This window comes from Ictidomys tridecemlineatus, chromosome 9, assembly GCF_052094955.1.
Source record: "Ictidomys tridecemlineatus isolate mIctTri1 chromosome 9, mIctTri1.hap1, whole genome shotgun sequence".
NCBI lineage: Eukaryota > Metazoa > Chordata > Mammalia > Rodentia > Sciuridae > Ictidomys > Ictidomys tridecemlineatus.
In genome coordinates, this window is record NC_135485.1 from 14,927,409 (window position 1) to 14,946,286 (window position 18,878).

An 18,878-nucleotide genomic window follows, 5' to 3' on the forward strand; every position below is an offset into this window, starting at 1 on the left:
TATGATGCTAAATGCTGAAAGTGTCACTTAGATTCAGCTGATGGTCACCTCTGCTGGGATCTTTTATCAGAAGCTTCCCACCTTCTAAATAGAACTGGTCAGTCTGACCTTTAATCTTTCTAATCTCTGCATAGTTTTGAGGCCAGGACCATCTACTAAAGCAATTTGCTTGCATGTTCACTTGCACATAAATATCCTGCAGCCAAAATTATGCTTTTAAGTTTCCAATGACCATCACAGTGCCTGGTATACAGATCCCACTTGAAAACAATTTTTTCTCATGATGATTAAATGAATGATTATGTTTAAGGATGATGGGTATGAAGAACAAAGGCAGTAATGCTAACACTATAATTTCCAATATTTATTGAGCTTTAGGTGCCAGCTGCTTTAACAAATATTGTTTAATTAGATTCTCACAATAAAGTTATGGGATACCTACTATTATTCTCCCAATTTTACACATGAGAAAATCTGAGGTTCAGGTGTTTCTATACCTTGCTCAAGATCATACAGCCAGTAAACTGATTCCAATCTGTGTCCGTTCAAGTCACATGATCTTATCCACTACTCACATGTCTTTTGCTTTCAAGAAAGTTCAGCCTTAGGGCAATTTATTTTTCAAACATGTCTGCTTATTTAATGCAATTGTATTATACTCCATGTAATTCAACATGTAATGAAGATGAGTTTAATTTGAAAAGTTGAAATTTGTCTTTAGCAAATACACTGGGTAAGAGTTTATAAATTCAGTGGGAAAAAAAAAAACTATGTCACCTTGCCTCATAGTCCATGAAATCTAGAATGGAAATCAATACGACAGGCATCCAAAACTGCCTGTCCCCAGCATTGATTCATCTGAAAACAAAAGCATGTAATTGTTTATTTCTATAACAATCCTTCAAATTGGTCGAAAAATGTAGAATTAAGGAAAGGGAAGACATTTTGTTGGACACGCAAGCAAATGCTCATTAAAATATTTGCTCATTTAGCAGATACTTCCACCAATCTTAAAAGGGAAACTAGATCCCCATCTATTCAATGAGAACCAAGGCTCAGAAAATCTAAATAAGTTTCCAAAAAGCAATAGCTTACCCACCTGAGATCCCTTCCCAACTTCCCAATAGGTTCTTCTGTTGGTAACTCTAGAACAAGGGTTGGCCCATTTCAACAGGGGTCCAATTTCAAATCTAGCCTATTGCTTGTGTACTTTTTGGATCATCTGTTAGCTAAGTATTGTTTGACACTTAAAATAATGTAAAAGAAAGAAAAAATAATTCAAACAAAGTAATATTTTTTTGGCATGTGAAAATTGTATGAAACCAAAATTTGAACATGCACAAATAAACTTCGAGTGGAACAGAGCCCATTTTGGGTATGAGAGTTGGTAACAGACTGCATGAGCCACAAAGCCTAAAATATTTAATAAAGAAAAAACTAATGACCGTTTCTCTGGAATAAATTTCAATGGATACCAAAATATTCAGTGAAGAATTTGTTGCAGACATTATGGGCTTGGATTTTCAGATTTATTGCCTCACTGAATGGCTGTCAAAGTGTGGGCCCTGGACCAGCAGCATTGACCTACAAAGTCATTAGAAATACAAGTAATTCTCAAGCCCCCAGTAAAGATCTACTGGATCAGAAACTGAGGATGGGGTCCAGCAGTCTGTGTCCTAGAAGGCCATCTAGTTTATGCATCCTAAAGTTTGGGAACCATTAACTCAAAAAATAAAAACATGACACCTGTCATCCCAACATAATTACAAGAGAGCTGCCCGAGGGTTGCTATTTGTGGAAGAGGCCCAGAGCTGGATGTTTCCCTTATGTTTCTGTATTCTCTACAGCAATCTTGAAAGGTTGGGAGTATTAGCCCTGTTTTTCAGAAGGGGAACTGATGGAGTAACTTGTTTGAATGACTGAAGTAGGATTTAAACTCAGGTATGTCTCCCACATGGCCTAGGTTCTTCCTTCCTCTCCATATGTCCACTACACTGCCCTCTTCATCACTATGTCCAAGGAGAAAAGCAGGCCTTGACAACTAGGAGATGACCTAGTTTATTAGCAAGTTCTCCATAATCTCTTGTTGCATATAAACAATATCACAGAGTGTCACCTTCAGACAATATCACTCTGTGTCCATGACTGATCAAGAGAAAAACATACTTCCCTGTAGCATGTCTGAACAAAGGTTAAAAATGTGCATCTTAATCCACACACACACACAAAAAAATCTCTTTATCCTAGCTAGTGCAAGTAACTTGCATCTTTATTAATTATAGCTTTAGCTTCTGTCTCATCTTCATTGCTTGTAGATGAAAGTAAGATGACCAAATGAGTAATGAATCCAGATTATTCAACCACAGGTGTGTCTTTTCCTGATGAATTCTGTCTGGAAGGCAGTGGGAAGAAGGAGCTCCTACTTCCTTCCTTGGTCCCCCTCTCCCTCCTCAAAGTAAGCAAAAGTGAAAAATAAAGAGTTCCAGGCCAAATTGGTACCAAGTACATTGCCAGGTCCAGGGAAGACATTTGGTATTTTAAATGAATTAGTGAACTTCTTACTGCTAACCTGATTACAAAAAAAAAAATGATTTTAAAAAAATGTCTTTCCTTTTAAAACATAGTTCAAATTTCTATTTTTAACTTCTAGGCTCTACCATCCTGTCTTTGATCTCACAATTCTTGAGTTCTGAAATGTCACCATCTTCATTGGCCTTCTTAGAAATCTTCCTCCTGGCGGGGATGGCTCTCTTTTTTTTTTTTTAGTTTCCCAAGGTCTTTGCTCTCCATACACAACTGTATGTATTTACCACCTTAGATTAGTTATTAATGAGCTGTTTGGTCTCCAAGCAGTTTGAAAACTTCTTAAGAACAGGAAAGGACCCTAATTATTTCTATTCCCTTCCACAGAGTAGGTGCTTCACATACATTTGTTAAATGTTAGCTTCAAATCTAAAGTTTTCTTTCAATTACAGAACCAAATGGGCTACTTTCCTATCCAAACGAAAGCCTCTCTAAGCTGGGCTTCTGCGGCTCACAGGTGGTTGTTTCAATTGAAATTATTTCCCAGGGCCAGGGGTTCCAATGAACCATAGCCCCATATGCTTTTGGTATGCGGGTACCTTCACCTTTTAGAAGGATTTTCATGTGAAATCTCATATCAGAAAAATAAGTCACAAAAATCTTAATCAACTAACCTACAATTTTTAGGCTACCATGGACACTCGAAAGTGGCCCTGGATGTCTGTGATTGCACTATTAGTGCATGGAAGCATTCATTCTATAATTTGCTTTTAGTATCTTCTGCATACCAAGCACTGTGCAAAACAGCACGGATGATTACAATCAAGGAGAAGGAATAAAACTGTGTCAACTCCTCTCACACTTTTTGTTGTTGTTCCAGGAACCCCATATGGTGTACCGCATCCCTGTGCTTATACATGGTGTTACCTCACCCAGTGCCTTATATATAGTCTTGCATAAGCACCTTTCTTGCATATTAATTTCATGAATTCCTCTTCATCAATAAAAACCCAGCTTAGAGGTCACGTCCACCGTGAAGTCATCTGTGCTCATTTCTATCACTTCCACTTAGTCTTAATCACTTTATATTCTTCTTGAAGTTTTCTGCATTGATATATTTGACATGGTACATCACATTTTGTTTGTTAGCATACCTATCTCATTATACAGTTGAGATTTTCGTGAGGATACTGACCATCTTTCATTAATCTTAGTATCTTGGGACCTAGCATAGTAGACATTGTAGACAATCAAGAAATATTTATTGACAGCTAGCCATTATTGAAGGACTTATGGCAGAATACTGGTAACTACTGAAGCTGGTTGAGGAATATATGGCAGCTCATTTCTTTCTCTATATTTCGTTTTATGTGTAAAATTTTCTAAAGTAAAGAATTCAAAATAACTGAAAACCTTGCAAGATGTCAGACAAATACATTGGAATTTTTAAGTCCCCCCTCACAAACGGAGCTACTATATCTAGAACTACAAACTCTATGTGCTCCACATTTCTTTCTTTTCTCATAAGAAAGATATTTAAAGCCAAACAACATTGCCCTGAAATAAAATACAATTATGTTGTTTAGAACAGCTGCAGGCCACAGATATCATATTAAACAAGAATTTCTGGATAAACTGGAAATTGACAATTCACTCCAAGCATTTTACTGCCAAGAAAGCATAATACCACTGCTTCCACCCTCTCATCTCATCATTATCTACTCCCATTTGTTCTCCCAAAATTAAAGACTTGGAATTGAGGGCTCATCTCCAATTAGGGAATAATTGTTTTCTTCCAGTGTTGAAACCAAAGTGACCTCTCCAGCCACATCTCCCATTTAAAAATCTGAGACCCATGTGCTCCAAGAGCTACACCTGGTTCACTACTTTTATCTATGCAAACCACCCACTATCAGGGCTTGGGGACATAGCTCAAGCTCTTTGCTCAATTTTCTCCAATTTGAGAAATTCTTGCCCCATTTCTAGGTCCTATATGATTGTTCTTTCTCTGTGAATCCTTCCCCAGTCTTCTTTTCTGAATGTACCACTCCACCTAGTTTTTTGCAGATCGTAGCTTACTCCTGTGCCTGGCACTTGTTTCCTTCTGACTTGTTTTGTCATGAGTTCCTTACCGGATGGAGGCTTACTCAGGGACTCTTCCTTCCATGTACATCTTGCACCATCTCACCATCTCAGTCAATACCAAACAGAGTGCGCTGCACATGTTTAGAATTCAATATGACATATATCACATGTTCAACTGTGAAATGATGGAATGAAGCTTGTGAGTGTTCTTCCTCATTCCTCTTATTAATGAGTGGATATGTGTAAAACCTCAAATCATTATAGTAAAATCTCATTAGCCATTCTAATCCTCTTTACAAATTACTTTTGCTTTCTAAATCTTGGATTTCAATTGGCCGAGATTTTTTTTTTTTTAATAGAGCTTGACCAAAATTGAAAACTAATTTCAGTGGGAGAATTGTTTCTCTTAACACTTTTGTATCCAGAACTGAAGCTCTGCAGCATTAGATCTGATAATATCTGTTAGTATGAGATAAACTGCTTTATCTCATACTAACATAGACCTTTTACTCATGTAGACTCAGAAGTATTTTCTAAACTAATCAATGTAAAGTCACACTGGAAGATATACTCCACCATGGCACCACTAAAGTGCCACTGTCTACCAAGGACAGTCTCTAAGCTCACCCATGCCTAAAAGAAGCTCAAAGTTCTGCTCAGAGCCTCATGTTCATTACTTCTTTGCCAAAAGGAATAGTGAATTCCCTGGCTTTTTATTGACCTTAGTTGCTAGATAATGCAAGCTCAGGGGAAGGTTTGGTAATCTACACAAGGATAACCCTTGTCCCTTTTTATTTTCTGAATCTAGAAAGAATAAAGACGTAAGCTTGTGACCTTCTTTTTTCTGTTTGTAATCCTATGTTTCCCTGTTTATTAAAATGTCTAGGTTCCGTTCCTGTTTAGACATTGTCTTAATCTAAGAAAACATAGGCAGGGGGTATAGGCCAGATTTCTCATGTCCTCATTGAGTCCCATGCTTGCACTCTACTTGGACTTATTGTATCAATTATGTAGATCATAATCCAATTTGGACCTTAGGACAGGGATCATGAGATGAGACCACTTGACTTGTCTTTGTTCTAATCAGCCTCAGCACAATGTGGTCCACATTGGCTCACTTACATCCCATGCCTGAATTCCATGCTAGGATTGGGGTCAAATCCTGGTAGAAAGTAAGCAGATATGGTGTGATCTTATTTTATATGAATGTATTTTCCTCAGAAAAGCAAAAGACCAGTAGCTTTTAGTGACCAGTTAGGATAAGATTAGAGAATTCTGGAAAGTTCTATGTATGTTTTCATTTATTCTCTTTCCCAGTGTTAGGGAAGAGGGGTAAAAGGAAGGTGTGTTGGAATAAGGAAAAAAATAAAAGAAGAAGAAGAAGAAAAAGAACTGAGTAGGATTCAGCGGTCTTTGGTTTAGGTCCTGCCTGTTCCCAGCTAGCCACTCTGGGTTGCATTCATTGCCTACATAAAATAAAAGAGTTCGAATAGACCAGAATTTTCTAACATGTATTTCAAAACAAGAAAGTTCTGATTTGTCAAGTTAACGTGGGTCCTACTTCACACGTGGTGGGAATCTGCAACCTTGTGCTTAAGCATGATCAGAGCTCACATTGTACATCAAATCCAAAGTTTTCCCAGGTTACTACACATTTCATATAATACTTATAAACATGTAAGCATATCTGAATTTATAAGTATATAGAAAAATGGACTGAGATGTGAATATGGGTATGGCCTAGATACCCATCTCAAGGAAGACATTTCAGAACAGCTTAATATTTTTTCTTTGATGCTAGTGGGAAGGAGTCAGGCTTACAATTCTACTTTTAATATCGTTCGAACTCACTTTGAAGTTTTAATCTGAAAACCTTCTACTTTAAATGACATAATATAGAAATTAAAAAATAAAAAACTGAGACATTGACAGAGGCCTTAAAACTTGAGACTTTTGACTTTAAAATGCCTACAGTCCACATTAGCATTAAAAGAACTATGTAGATCTCCTACCCATATGAAGGTTGGCTTCCTCCAACACATAGCAGGGATTGTCCTCTAGAATCAGCTCTGAAACCAAGCCTCCTTCGACATAGTGCGCTAAATATGGGGTCTATGCCCAAATCAACTCCAGAGAATAAAAACTAATAATTTGGTGACGAATGTTACAGAGCAAGTTATTCTGATCATAGAAATGGAAAGTACCCTACTTGTATTTCATTAGGACATCAGCATTAGTGCACTGAGGCAGAACTCTCAAGAAAATAAAAAATTGTCACATTCTGAGAAGTTACTCTGTGCATTGTTTTCTTTTAAGGGGCTAAATAATATTACTGTGTGGTATAAAACAGAAAAATCTCATTTCTAAGGTTTTACTTCATCAAATTACAATGTTATTTTCATTGTGTCTAAGCAAATCTTGTCTTACATTGAGAATGCTTTAAAAAAAGGTATAAAAATTACATAAAAACTTCCTATGTCCTGTCCTTATATTGATCTGAATACTTGGAACCTAATGTATCTATTTTGTAGAAAAAAAATAATTTTCTGAAGGAATGATACATTGTTCATCATTAACATATTAACAGAAACAACCTGTGCACCAGATGTAGTTTGGGATGATGTCATTTTAGCTATGTGTCTTAGCTCCTTAGTTAGAAATCTCATAAGAAACATAGGAAAGTTTAAGTGTTTTTACCTCCCCATGTTACATACCATGTGAGAAGTGAATACTCATAACTCAGCCACATAAGATCATATCCTTATCTGCAAAGAATAATAGCAAGCATCTCTGGAACCCCATTCTTGAACTTGGAAAGAATGAAAAGCTTGAATATAGAAATGGCATTAAGTGATTTCAGTTAAAATGCTTCAAAATATGTTACTTAGGTTAAAGCACTGTTTTGTGAAATAAATATATGTGTATGTGTATATACATATTCAAATTGTTAAAACAAAGTTAATCAACTATTTTTTTTTAAAGCTCTCCAATCTTTGAATGACAAAAATTGGTTTGGGATAGTGAAAATAAAATTTATATTACATGGACAAAATATTTATTGGTAGCAACAGGGCTGTGCTGGGTTTATGGGTTTCTACTTTGACAGATGATCAAAGTAGCTCTTCTGGGAGTGTAAATGAGACACTTTTACAAATTAAAGTGCTCAAAACATAGTTTTACTGAACACCCATTGACTCAATCTTATACCAGAAGCTTCCCCAGTCTATATCATAATCAACAACCCAGCTCCACCCCTGCACCTCCTAACTAGTGAGGAACACACAGACCCTGAGCTTCTGCTCACAATATCAAGGCGTGGCAGCCAACACAAACTTGACAACCAAAACCCAACCTGTATTACCAGCCCATAGAGCCCTAACTTCCCACCTTGGAAAATATTTAACCCACAGAAACGCCAAAAACCCAGAAGGATTTCTTACAGAGAGAAAATGGTACAAAATCCCTTCCCTCCCAGTGCAAATATCTGAGCAAACAGAAATGAACTGTCCAGTTGCTAGGCTGCTGTATTTCAAGCACGCATATTTAAAAAAACTTTTACTTGGGTATTAAGCCTTCTCAACTTGTGTAGCATGTGTCCATTTCCTAACCCTAACCTGACCAAAGCACAGACTGGGAGCGACCACTTTACCTTCCGAAAAATCAATCAGTCCCAGCAAATGAAGCAGCTTCAGAGATGCACATATAATCACAACAATACCCACTGTTTGCAGTCCTTCCGACTCCCACTCCAGAGTCAACATCCTCTAAGCTCGCAGAGCATCCCAGCCTCCGGACCCCTTTGGAGTGGAGGGAGTTAATTAGAGATTCCGAGCAACGTCTGGCTTAGAACAAAGACTTGCAAGGGGGGAAAGTGAGCAGCTCCTCGCAGATGCACAGGGCAAAGCAGGCGGCCCCCCGGGGAGAGGACAGACCTGAGCTAAAGTCCACCTTCTCATGCTGATCCTGGCATTTGCTTGGCTGGGGCCCCCCAACCACAGCGCGCGCCGGCCTCTGCACTCTGCGCTGCAGCCGGCGAGTACTTGGACTTCAGAGCTGGGAGGGAAACATCTGTTGGAGCACTGGAGACTTTGAAGCGTCCGTGGAGAAGGGACACTCCCAGGAAACTTGCCCTGGAGAGCAGGGCGCTCTCCCAGTGTTGTGGACTACGCGAGGCTGGGCAGGGCTGCTGTGAGCTACTTTGCTGCTTGGGAAGTGTGTGAATGTCCCCTTTTTGCCATAGCAGCTGCTCTCTCCTCCCAGAGCCTCCTCTGGGAGACAGCTCAGCCAGCTATCTGGATGCTAGGAAAAAATCAGTTCTCCAGGCGGGTGCCTACAGTTTCTTTCTGAAAGCTCTCTGCAAGCCCATGGGCAGCTTTTAAAATCTTTCTTTCTTGGGGGTGGTGGTGGTGGTGGTGGTGTGTATAGGAAGAAAACCATTCAGTGATTTTGTCAATCAGACATCCAAGCCCCTGCCCCATTCTACCACTGTGGTGGTCCCTACAAACCCATGGAGGGCAATATAGGGACACTGATTGATTCCTTATGTTTACAAACACAAGTAGAGGACTGGGCAAGCAGACCTGTAAAAAGCAATGCTCAGTAACTGCCCCCTCTGGAGCAAGGGTATCACTGCCATCCTTTAAAGTACACTTTCATCCTCTCTCAAAACTAAGTTTCACAAACTTCCCTGATAATAAAAATTACTCTGAGTGTTTGTTAAAAAACACTCTCTTGTGGAGAGTCTAGTTCAAAGTATCCTGGAGTGTGTTTTGTCAAACAAGACACTGGAGATTCATATCATCAGGGAAGTGTGGGTATTGCTGGCCCCAAGGATCCTACAAGTGTCCTATTCCAAAACACTCCAAGCAGTGAAGCAGCTTTGTGGGCAATACCAAGGACTCTGGGCTATGCTAAGACCACATTAACTTAATCACCCTGTTGCTTTTTTCTACTCTCCTGAATTCAGTCCAGCCTGAATACAGGGGGAAGAGAATCAACTGAGACCCTGTGTGCACCTACAGCATAAAGGCTTACAAATCATATCTCAGAACCTTGGGGACATATTCAGATTCTGCTTCTTCTTTGCTTCTTTGCAAGGCATTTAACCTCTCTGAACAGTTCTTATTCTGTAAAATCAATATTATGACCCTTCATTTAATGCTCTCCATTTAAAGGGAATTGTGGAAATTAAATGAACCCATATTAACAGTTAATATTTACAGAGTATTTACTATGTGCTCATTGATGTTGCAGTGATTTACCAACACTTAACTCATCCTCACAACTCGGTGTGGTGGGTATTATGATCATCTTTATTTTACAGGAAGGAAACTCAAGCATTAAGGAGTCAACTTACTTGCCAACCTGTGGGCACTGTGCACTCATCCACTCAGATATTATTACCATTTATTCAGCTGTTACTATGAGCTATGAATAGTGAATAATGCCCAGCCTTATCCTTCAGGGGCTTACAGTTTGATGGGGGAGATGGACAGGAAGTGGAATGTGACCAATAAATGAAGCAGCTCATGGAATAGAAATCTTTACAAGACCAGTTGGGCACCAAAAAGGAGGGTTGACTCCACTTAGGAAGTGAGGGCAGTGTTCTGGGGGATGTTAGACCAGAGGGCACCTATTTTCATTATCACTAGACATAGTCTGTCATACTGAAATTTGGGTAATGGACCTGGGTGAAGTCTGGGTTCTAGGCCTTGCTTGCTTTGTGACCTTGGAGATACTGGTTCATAGGAGACTGGGTTTTCTCAGTTTAAAATGGAATGGCACTGCCCTGTTCTCATGGCCCATGAGACTGGAGACCTGAACCCAAACTGCTGAGCACATGGAGCTTGGAGATTATGAATGAAGTGCCTGCTCTTTACAGGGTCACCTTTGATGGTGGGACTCTGCTCCTTTCTGGTCCTGCCACCCCTACTCTAATGTCTAGTTCCAGTATTTTTTCCATGAAGGTTTGCTGATCACCCTAGCTACATGGTTATTTTTCTCCTCTAGGTGCCAGGAATATACCTTGGCCATCACACTGGTCTGACAATGGTGTTTTTCATTTAGGATAATGTATTGATGGAATATCTTTGTCCAGCCACCATGTGTTTTCAGCTATGTCAGGAAGACTGTGGTGGGGAAGCTGATCTCAGCAGTTGATGGGAAAAGAAATGTTCTAAGTATCATTCTCTGAAATTATCACATTTTGCTAAAATTAGTCAACGTTAAAAAAAATACAGAAATTAATGAGGTCAAATCCAATGTAGGAGGGTTTTTGATCCTACATAATACCACACCATTTTTTGAAAACAACTAAAATATAGACAGGTTAATTGACTTGAGTAAGGTCATCGAAAACCCAGAACTCAAACTTTGCTTTGTCTTCTTCCCAAGTCTTTGCTTTTCTCTTTCTATCCCTCAACATATTTCAGCAAAAAGTTCTCTGATAATGTCTTGATTAATAATTAAGCAAAATATTTTGAAATGGCTCCATGCCTCATTTTTTAGGAATGAAATCCCCACTCTCCTTGAAATTCACATAAAGATGCATAAATATGATTTTGCTGGTTCCAGGAAGGATTTCCCTCTAGGACCATAGCACTCTCAGTGCAGGATCCACCAGCTGAGCCTCTTGGAGGTCCAGCCTTTCCCAATCCACATGAGCTGCCTTTTTTGGGCTTTTTATGTTTGCTCCATTGACAGGATCTTGTACCTCTTAAGGACTCCAGGGTCTGTTTCACAAGCTCTCTCACACCAGGATTTCATAAAGTAATAACACTACCAAAAGAGTTGCATGCTTCATCTGAGAAGAGATGCTGGGAAAATGTGTTTTTGTGGGGATAACCAGGGAAGGAATAGATGATTGTGCATCATTTTAAAAAGTAGACAATATGATTCCAAATATTGTTTTATTGCTATGACTTGCTAATCCAATCAGGTTTGACACATTAAAACATATCCTGGCATTTCTCTTCATACTCATGCTTACCTCTTTCTTTGCATTATAGATTGTGACTTGCAGAAGTCTGTGTTTCACACCAAAGAAAAGAAATATGAAAAGAATACACTGATATTTCCTACCCATTGACTTATACCAGGCACCATGCTAAGTACTTTTAATGTGTAAATTAGTTTAATCCTTCCACAAATAAATCAGATATTATTATCACTATTTCAAAGAAGAAAAAAATAAGGAGCATTGAGATTCAATCAATTTTGAACATCACATTTAATAAGGAGCAAACCCAGGATTTAAACTTAATTCATTCCAACAAAATATCCTACAGCATGTATGGAGTAGTTATAAGTATCAATTAAATTCTAAAATCTTCTCCTTTCATATTTCTCTGAGATTGATGTTATTGTTCTTGTTTCAAGGATAAAAAAACAGGCTTTAAGAGATTAAGTAATAATTTGCCTTAAGTCTCTTATATATTACTTGGCAGACTTGGGATTAGACACAGGTGTCATGGGTACAAGATCCTACACACTTCATCCTTCATCATTTCACTCTCAAGCCTCTCTGCATCATGGTGATTGGCTCTTTAGCTGAGGATGTGGCAAAGGACAAAGGGAAAATATTGAAAGCAACTCACAGGAAAGTTAAAACTTTTCTCTGAGAAGGCATGCCCCAGTCAATTGACCAGTCTGAGAGAGAGAGAGAGAGAGAGGGTCATTGAGAGGGCCTTCAGTTTTTTTACATGGATCCATTGGGATCCCTTAAATATTCTCAAATGGGATGACTTACTAAAATCTAAAATTAATAACTCTCTTCCCTTTTTGTTGTAACTTCAGTTTGAAATTTCACCAGATGATATTCTCTGTTTAAGAAATGCTTCTCACCCTGTCAACACTATATAAATACAGAAATAAAAGTAACAAGATCAAGAAAAATGTTAGATATGTTTACTACCTACCTTCTCTCCAGAAATATAAACAGAATGATGATGCAAAGAGGAACTAGTTAAGTCAATGTTAAATGTAAGATTATTAGTCTAGGAAGGGGATAAACAAAGGCTACTCCAAAATATGCAACTTTGGCATAAGCATTATTTTAAGCTGAAGGAATCTTGTGCTTTACAATTCCTGACTGGTTTAGTATAAGTAAAAGCAGGATAATACATTGAGAAGTGAAAAAGAAAGAAAGTTGTAAGAGAAAAATGTATTCACTTAGTCAATTTGTGCTGAGAAGTAAGCCATCAGTAGAGTTTGCATGATCTGGAAGGTTCCATTGAAACTAGACCCTAGTTGTGACTTTCCCAAGAAAGGATGGGTAAAAAGAAGCAGCCTCCACCATACTGGTGAAGCTGAACAGTGTGAAGGAGACTTCTGAACCTCAGGACCTGATAAGACAAGTGATGGGGAAGGTCAATGTGTAACCCTTTGTGTCTCTTGTCGTTTTAAGATTTCCTCACCAAAATGCTAGAAGCTATTCACCCTCTCAAGTGTCCTCTATTCTTCCCACAGTGACTCCTCCACCCAAAATGCATCATGCCTCTCCATCTTGCTATCCCTCAGTTACATTGGAAAGATCCGGACATGTTCTCTAGATGAACTATATGGCCAAATAGGACTCAAGCTATTTCACATAACTGCAGCTCTACCTGCAAGGTTGGTAAAAGTATCATGAATGAATTTCTTTAAAATAAGTATTTGAATGTCCATTAAATAATTAAGCATCACAGCCTCCTGGTTTGCATGCCCTGTTGAATCCACAAGGTTGATTACAATTTTAAAGAGAATTAGGGGAAAATGTACCTTTCATATCCAAAAGCTTCTAGCAATATTGCACTAATGTGTTATAAAATAGTTCTCAGGTATATTATAATCAAAGCAAGTGCAGTATGAGATCTTCATATAAATGTATTAACAGATTACTTGGATGTGCAATTAGATAATTTTCATTAGAAGATAAACTTTCCTTGTGACTTATGATATTTCTTGCTCGCTCTTTTTTTTTTTTTTTCTTCTTCTCTTTTTCCCTTTACCTGGACTTTGCTGGACTAAACTGAATGGGTTTCCGAGGCAAACAATCCAATCCAAGCATGCAAGTTCTGATACTCCTGTCAGACCCCTTTTCTTATGGTCTTTCTATAAAAAGTGTCTGTCACGTATCACTTTACTGGGAGACATTAGGGCATGAATTATAATTTAATACTAATTTTTCCTTTTCTTTATTATAACTAGTATTACAAAAATAGAGTCCCCACCATCTGATATAGTGTACTGTGTGATTCACATAAACTATCACAGTGAATTTTCATGACATTCCAGTGGGATAGACTATTATATACCCTGCTGTATAGATGAGCATTTTGAGACATGAAAGCTTAAGTAACTTGCCAATGCTTCATTCTAGACATCAACACCTGGGGCCTGGCCTCTAGTATCCTCACACAAGATCCATGTTCTCACCCATGAGGGGAGGTGTGTATCAAGATCACCATATTTGTTTTTATTCATTTTTAAAATTGTGTATGCATTCTATAAAGAAAAATAAAGCTTAAAATGCAAATGATCTTTGTAAAGGTACAATGTGGCCTAAATCTCATTCTGAAGTGTAAATGTTTGGAATCAAGTTCTGTCTTGTAAAAACAGGCTAGGAAAGCAATAGAAAAAGCAATAAGATAAGAGAAGGGGCTCAGAATAGAGGGAGAAGCGGGAGAAAGCTAAAGGAAGGAGAGAAGAGAGAAAGAGAAGAAAAGAGAAATGAGAACAAAGAAATAGGCACTCCTCTACTCAGATACTGTGAGAGATTCAAGACCATAAAAATGAACAGGGTCTGTCTTCTGCATATGGAGCTCACAGAGAGCACACAGATTGATCTGAAATGGAAATAAAGAAGAGTATAGAAAAAAGTTATAGGCAAGAAATTATTTATTCTTGAATTGGTCATATACCCCTGCTCTGCCAGTATCTGGGTCCATGATTCCTGTATAGAAACCTCATCAGCTGGTTCTTAGATGAAGCTTCAGGTGACCTTGGAATTGGAACAGGTGGTTTTAAAAGCACAATGAATCATGTCTCCATGGGTATTGTACTACATGAATTGGCCCTGGCCCTACCCTCCAAGTCTGGAACATCTAACTCCTGTGGCACTTTCCCCCTCATTTTGGTGTGGGCCCTGCTGCCATGGATTCATTACTTTATCATTTTGGCTCAGTTCTTAGGCACAGAATTCCCAGAACCTGACCTGGGTGGTTCTTAGAACTGCATGATTTCATTTGCTGCACCATAGCTGGGCTTTGGGGGGGGGGACCTCAGCAGGCTTAAATGTGAGATAGAGTGATTTTTCTGATCATATTTTATTTCATAAAGAGGTGTAGGAATAATCTAGAAAGAATATTTTGTATAGTTCTCAAGATTCTTCTCAGACTATTTCAGATCCTTCTGTTTATCTTTGTGCTGTCTTTCTCCCTCTCTCTTTTTTGCATTTATGCTCAACATACACACACACACACACACACATACAAAAAAAAATTATTGCAAGGGTCTTCCCTTGTCTGCAAGGTCAGAACCACTGAAACCCCTTGTGAGACAAGTCCCCTATGCACCAAGCTGAGAGCTGTGCACATTCTCCATAAGTGTTGAACAAAGCACCGAGCAAACATTGAGGGGTACCCACAGGATGAAGGCTGTTGGTCAAGGTGGGTGTTCATTCTCTAAATATAATTGCTGAGGTCAGTAGCTCAGTCCTGACCACCAGGAGGCTTACTTATATTATTGGACCACTCCATTGCTTTTCCCAATAAAATAGGGAGGTTAGATGTCAACATAATAGATAGGATGCAAGCAAGAAGGGGAAAGAAATTTCTTCAAGTGAAATTTTAAAAAAAGTCTTCAATAAAGAGAAAACATGTGAATTGGCTTTGAAGGCCAGGACTAACATGGCATGTGTTCATATTACTGCTCAAGACTGCTAATGTTGCTAGTGCTCCCTGAATTCGGAAATATCTATGAATGGCTTCCAGTACATAAACTAGCAGCAGGTGAAGCTGGGGCCACATTTCAATTAAACTTTTTGGTAAGGGATTAAACCCTTATTTAAAAATAAATGAATGCCAGGCATGGTGGTGCAGGTCTGTAATCCCAGCAGCTCAGGAGGCTGAGGCAGGACGATCGCCAGTTCAAAGGCAACCTCAGCAAAAGCAAGGTGCTAAACAATTCAGTGAGAACCTGTCTCTAAATGAAACACAAAATAGAGCTGGAAATGTGGCTTAGTGGTCAAATGCTCCTGAGTTTAATCCCCAGTGGAAGGAAGGAAGGAAGGAAGGAAGGAAGGAAGGAAGGAAGGAAGGAAGGAAGGAAGGGAGGGAGGATTGGAAAGAAGAATGGTAGGAAGGAAGGGAGGAAAAGAGGGAGGGAGGGAGGGACGGAGGGAGGGAGGGGAGAAATGTGTTTCCCCTTACTTGGGTTCCAAATACAAAGCCCTGGAGAACTGGAACAAGAATTCTCTGGGGGATTGAGCCCTTCCTGGGACTCACAGCCAATCACTGTTGTAGTTTATCTGCCTGAGGTTGCTTATTTTCTACATTGCACATGTGTTGTTGTGATACTGAAACTGGCTATTAGTTTCCTGTTGCTGCTATGAAAAGTTATCACAAACTTGGTAAGGGGTGAAATTCATATTCTTATAGTTCTGAAGTTCAGAGTCTGAAAAGGGTCTCCCTGGGCTAAAATTAAGGAGTTGGCAGCACTGAATTCCTTTGCAGGCTCAAGGGGAGAGTCCATTTTTTCCAGCTTCTAGAGGCTTCCCACATGTCTTGGCTTGTGGTCAGGGCCAGTAACATTCAGCTGGGTTCTTCACATCGCATTACTCTGACACTTATTCTTCTGCTTTCTCTTCTTCTCTCTTTGTGATTATATTGGGCCCACCTGGATAATCCAGGATGCTTGTCTTCCTTTAAGAGAAGCTGGTAAGTGATGGTAATTCTATCTGTAAACTTAATTACCTTTCATAATCTAAAATATCTACAGGTCCCAGGCACAGTGATAGATATCTTTGAGAGGTCACATTCTGCCTACCATGCAGATATACTACTAATAAATAATTCTCCAAATAAGAAAAGCTAACCTAAACAGAAACCTACAAAGACAGACTCTACTTCATTGGACAATTGAGATAAATGTGCATGCCTCTGTGAGTGTATGCATTTTCATGTACAGAAAAAGAATCTTGTCTCTGAAAAGGAAAGAATAGCTTTAATTACCATTCTTGTGTCTGAACTTCCAATTTTCACACACACACACACACACACACACACACACACACATACACACACACACAAATGACTCTGAGGAACACACATTTCAAAATGTTAAAATTTAGAAGATATAGATTATCAGATAGGGACCATCCCCTTTTATTTTAGTGGTCAGAAGCAGGTAGGCATGCATCCTGAGTTACCAAGATTGGATGCTGTAGTATGCATAACTGGGAGAATGCTCCTCCTTTCTGGAATTTCTGGTAGGATTACAAAAGAGACTAGAGGAGAAGGTGCTTTTTAGTTGGAGAAAGGACACTCTCATGTAAAACTCTAATCAGCTGGCTCAGATGTACTAGGACAGAGAAAACCAGAAATCAGGAAGCTCTTCAGCTGCCGAGGTTTTCACTTCTAGTTAAAGTGTGAAATCCACGGAACATGAGAAAGTCATAGGTCATGGCTTTCAGAAAGACTGTGCACAGTGGTAACAAAACTGAGGGGAAGGAGGGGCTTTATTCCTGAAGATCTTCAGCCAATTTCTCCAAGAACCCTGCCTTGAAATGTGCTGGTGTCTTAAACCATCAAATCAAAAATCAACTCTAACCCTTTCTGGACATCTACAATTTTCCATGATTATTTTAGACAATCTTATCTTGATTTACATTTTTGCAGGCTTTGTCTCACTTATCCTTTATAGCAGTCCATTTTAAAAGTGAGGAAATTGAGGCTAGCATGTTTTGCCTTATTCAAGGAAAAAAACAGCAATAAAACTGGGTTGTGCCAACAGGTAATCTGGCTTCCCATCCAGGTTTGGAGCCTTTCTTCTCTAGTATACACAGAGAGTTTCCCTGTGTTGGGTGTTATGGTGCCCTGCGTGTATAAAAATGGGGGGTAATAAAAGTGCTCACTATGTGGTGTTGTCAGGAACAATAAATGGGTTAGTGCCATTGAAGCCTTCGGGGAGGTCAGAGCACAGAGCAAGTCATCCATATGAGAAATTATTATTATTTCCTTAGCAGCCAGTTCTGAGGGTTTTCTGTTATCCTGCTCACTTGACAAATGAAGAAACTATGCTTTGGAGTAGTTAAGACAACTGTTACTTGCTTGGCAGAGCAAGCCTGGAATCATGAGAACCTTTTCTCACACCCACAAGCCTGACTTGGACTGTCTCTCAGGCTTCAAAGAAGTGAGGATGCTCGGTCACTCTGCCCTCAGCTTCCTAGCACTGCAGAGCCTAAACTGATGAGCTGGGTAAACCCCTAATCTATTTAGAAAGAGTATGAATTTCAGATTCTGGAATATCACTTCTTTACCTGAGGAGTTTCACATAATTTCTATCTTACTTCATTGTGCATTCATTCATTCTTCAAAAAGTTGATGCTGATTATGTTCAGCAGAAAATATGCATGAGACAGTGAGAAATAAAAAAAGCTTAACACTATAGAAGGGCAGATAAGCAACACACATACATTATTAATAAATCCTATGAAGGTTATTAATGTGCATGAAAAATCCAAAATTATAGCATTTTCCAGTAAATGGATGTAACTGGAGAATATCATGCTAAATGAAATAAGCCAATCCCAAAGAACCAAATGCTAAATGTTTTCTCTGATCTGTGGATGTTAATTCACCATAAGGGGTGGAGGGCTAAGGAAGAATAGAGGTACTTTGGAGTAGAGAGGGGAGTGAAGGGGAGGGCCTATGGGGTAGGAATGATAGTAGAATGAATCAGACATTATTATCTATATATATGTATGACTACACAACCTTTGTAACTCTACATCATGTACAGCCAGAAGAATGAGAAGTTATACTCTATTTATGTATGATGTATTCTACTGTCGTGTGTATTTAATTAGAACAAATAAATAAATAAAATGCAGTGGAATTTCCGAGGCAGAAGAGAAGCAGAAATGTAGACGGGTTGGAGCTGATTAAGGATTATTTCTTGGAGTCAGAGTTTGACCATGAATGGCAGGCAGTTCAATCACTCCCTTAATGAGTCAATTAGCATTTATTGAGTGTGCACTCTATGCTAGAATATGTTACACATTCAAACATAAT

At 38.9% G+C, this 18,878-nt stretch overlaps 1 protein-coding gene across 8 annotated transcripts in view; it reads right to left on the minus strand.

Moving 5' to 3' along the window:
- Kcnip4 (potassium voltage-gated channel interacting protein 4) overlaps window positions 1-18,878 on the minus strand; it is a 1,050,293-nt gene that overhangs the window by 203,201 nt on the left and 828,214 nt on the right. Inside the window, exon 1 of one of the 8 annotated variants that reach the window (XM_078021130.1) lies at window positions 8,258-8,531. The exons of 6 other annotated variants lie outside the window; for them this stretch is intronic. In XM_078021130.1, the coding sequence (XP_077877256.1) occupies window positions 8,258-8,369 (112 nt within the window). In that variant the 5' untranslated portion in view covers window positions 8,370-8,531. Of the gene's footprint in view, window positions 1-8,257; window positions 8,532-18,878 lie in introns of those variants that run through there. One more of the 8 variants, XM_005318925.5, reaches the window with a different exon arrangement.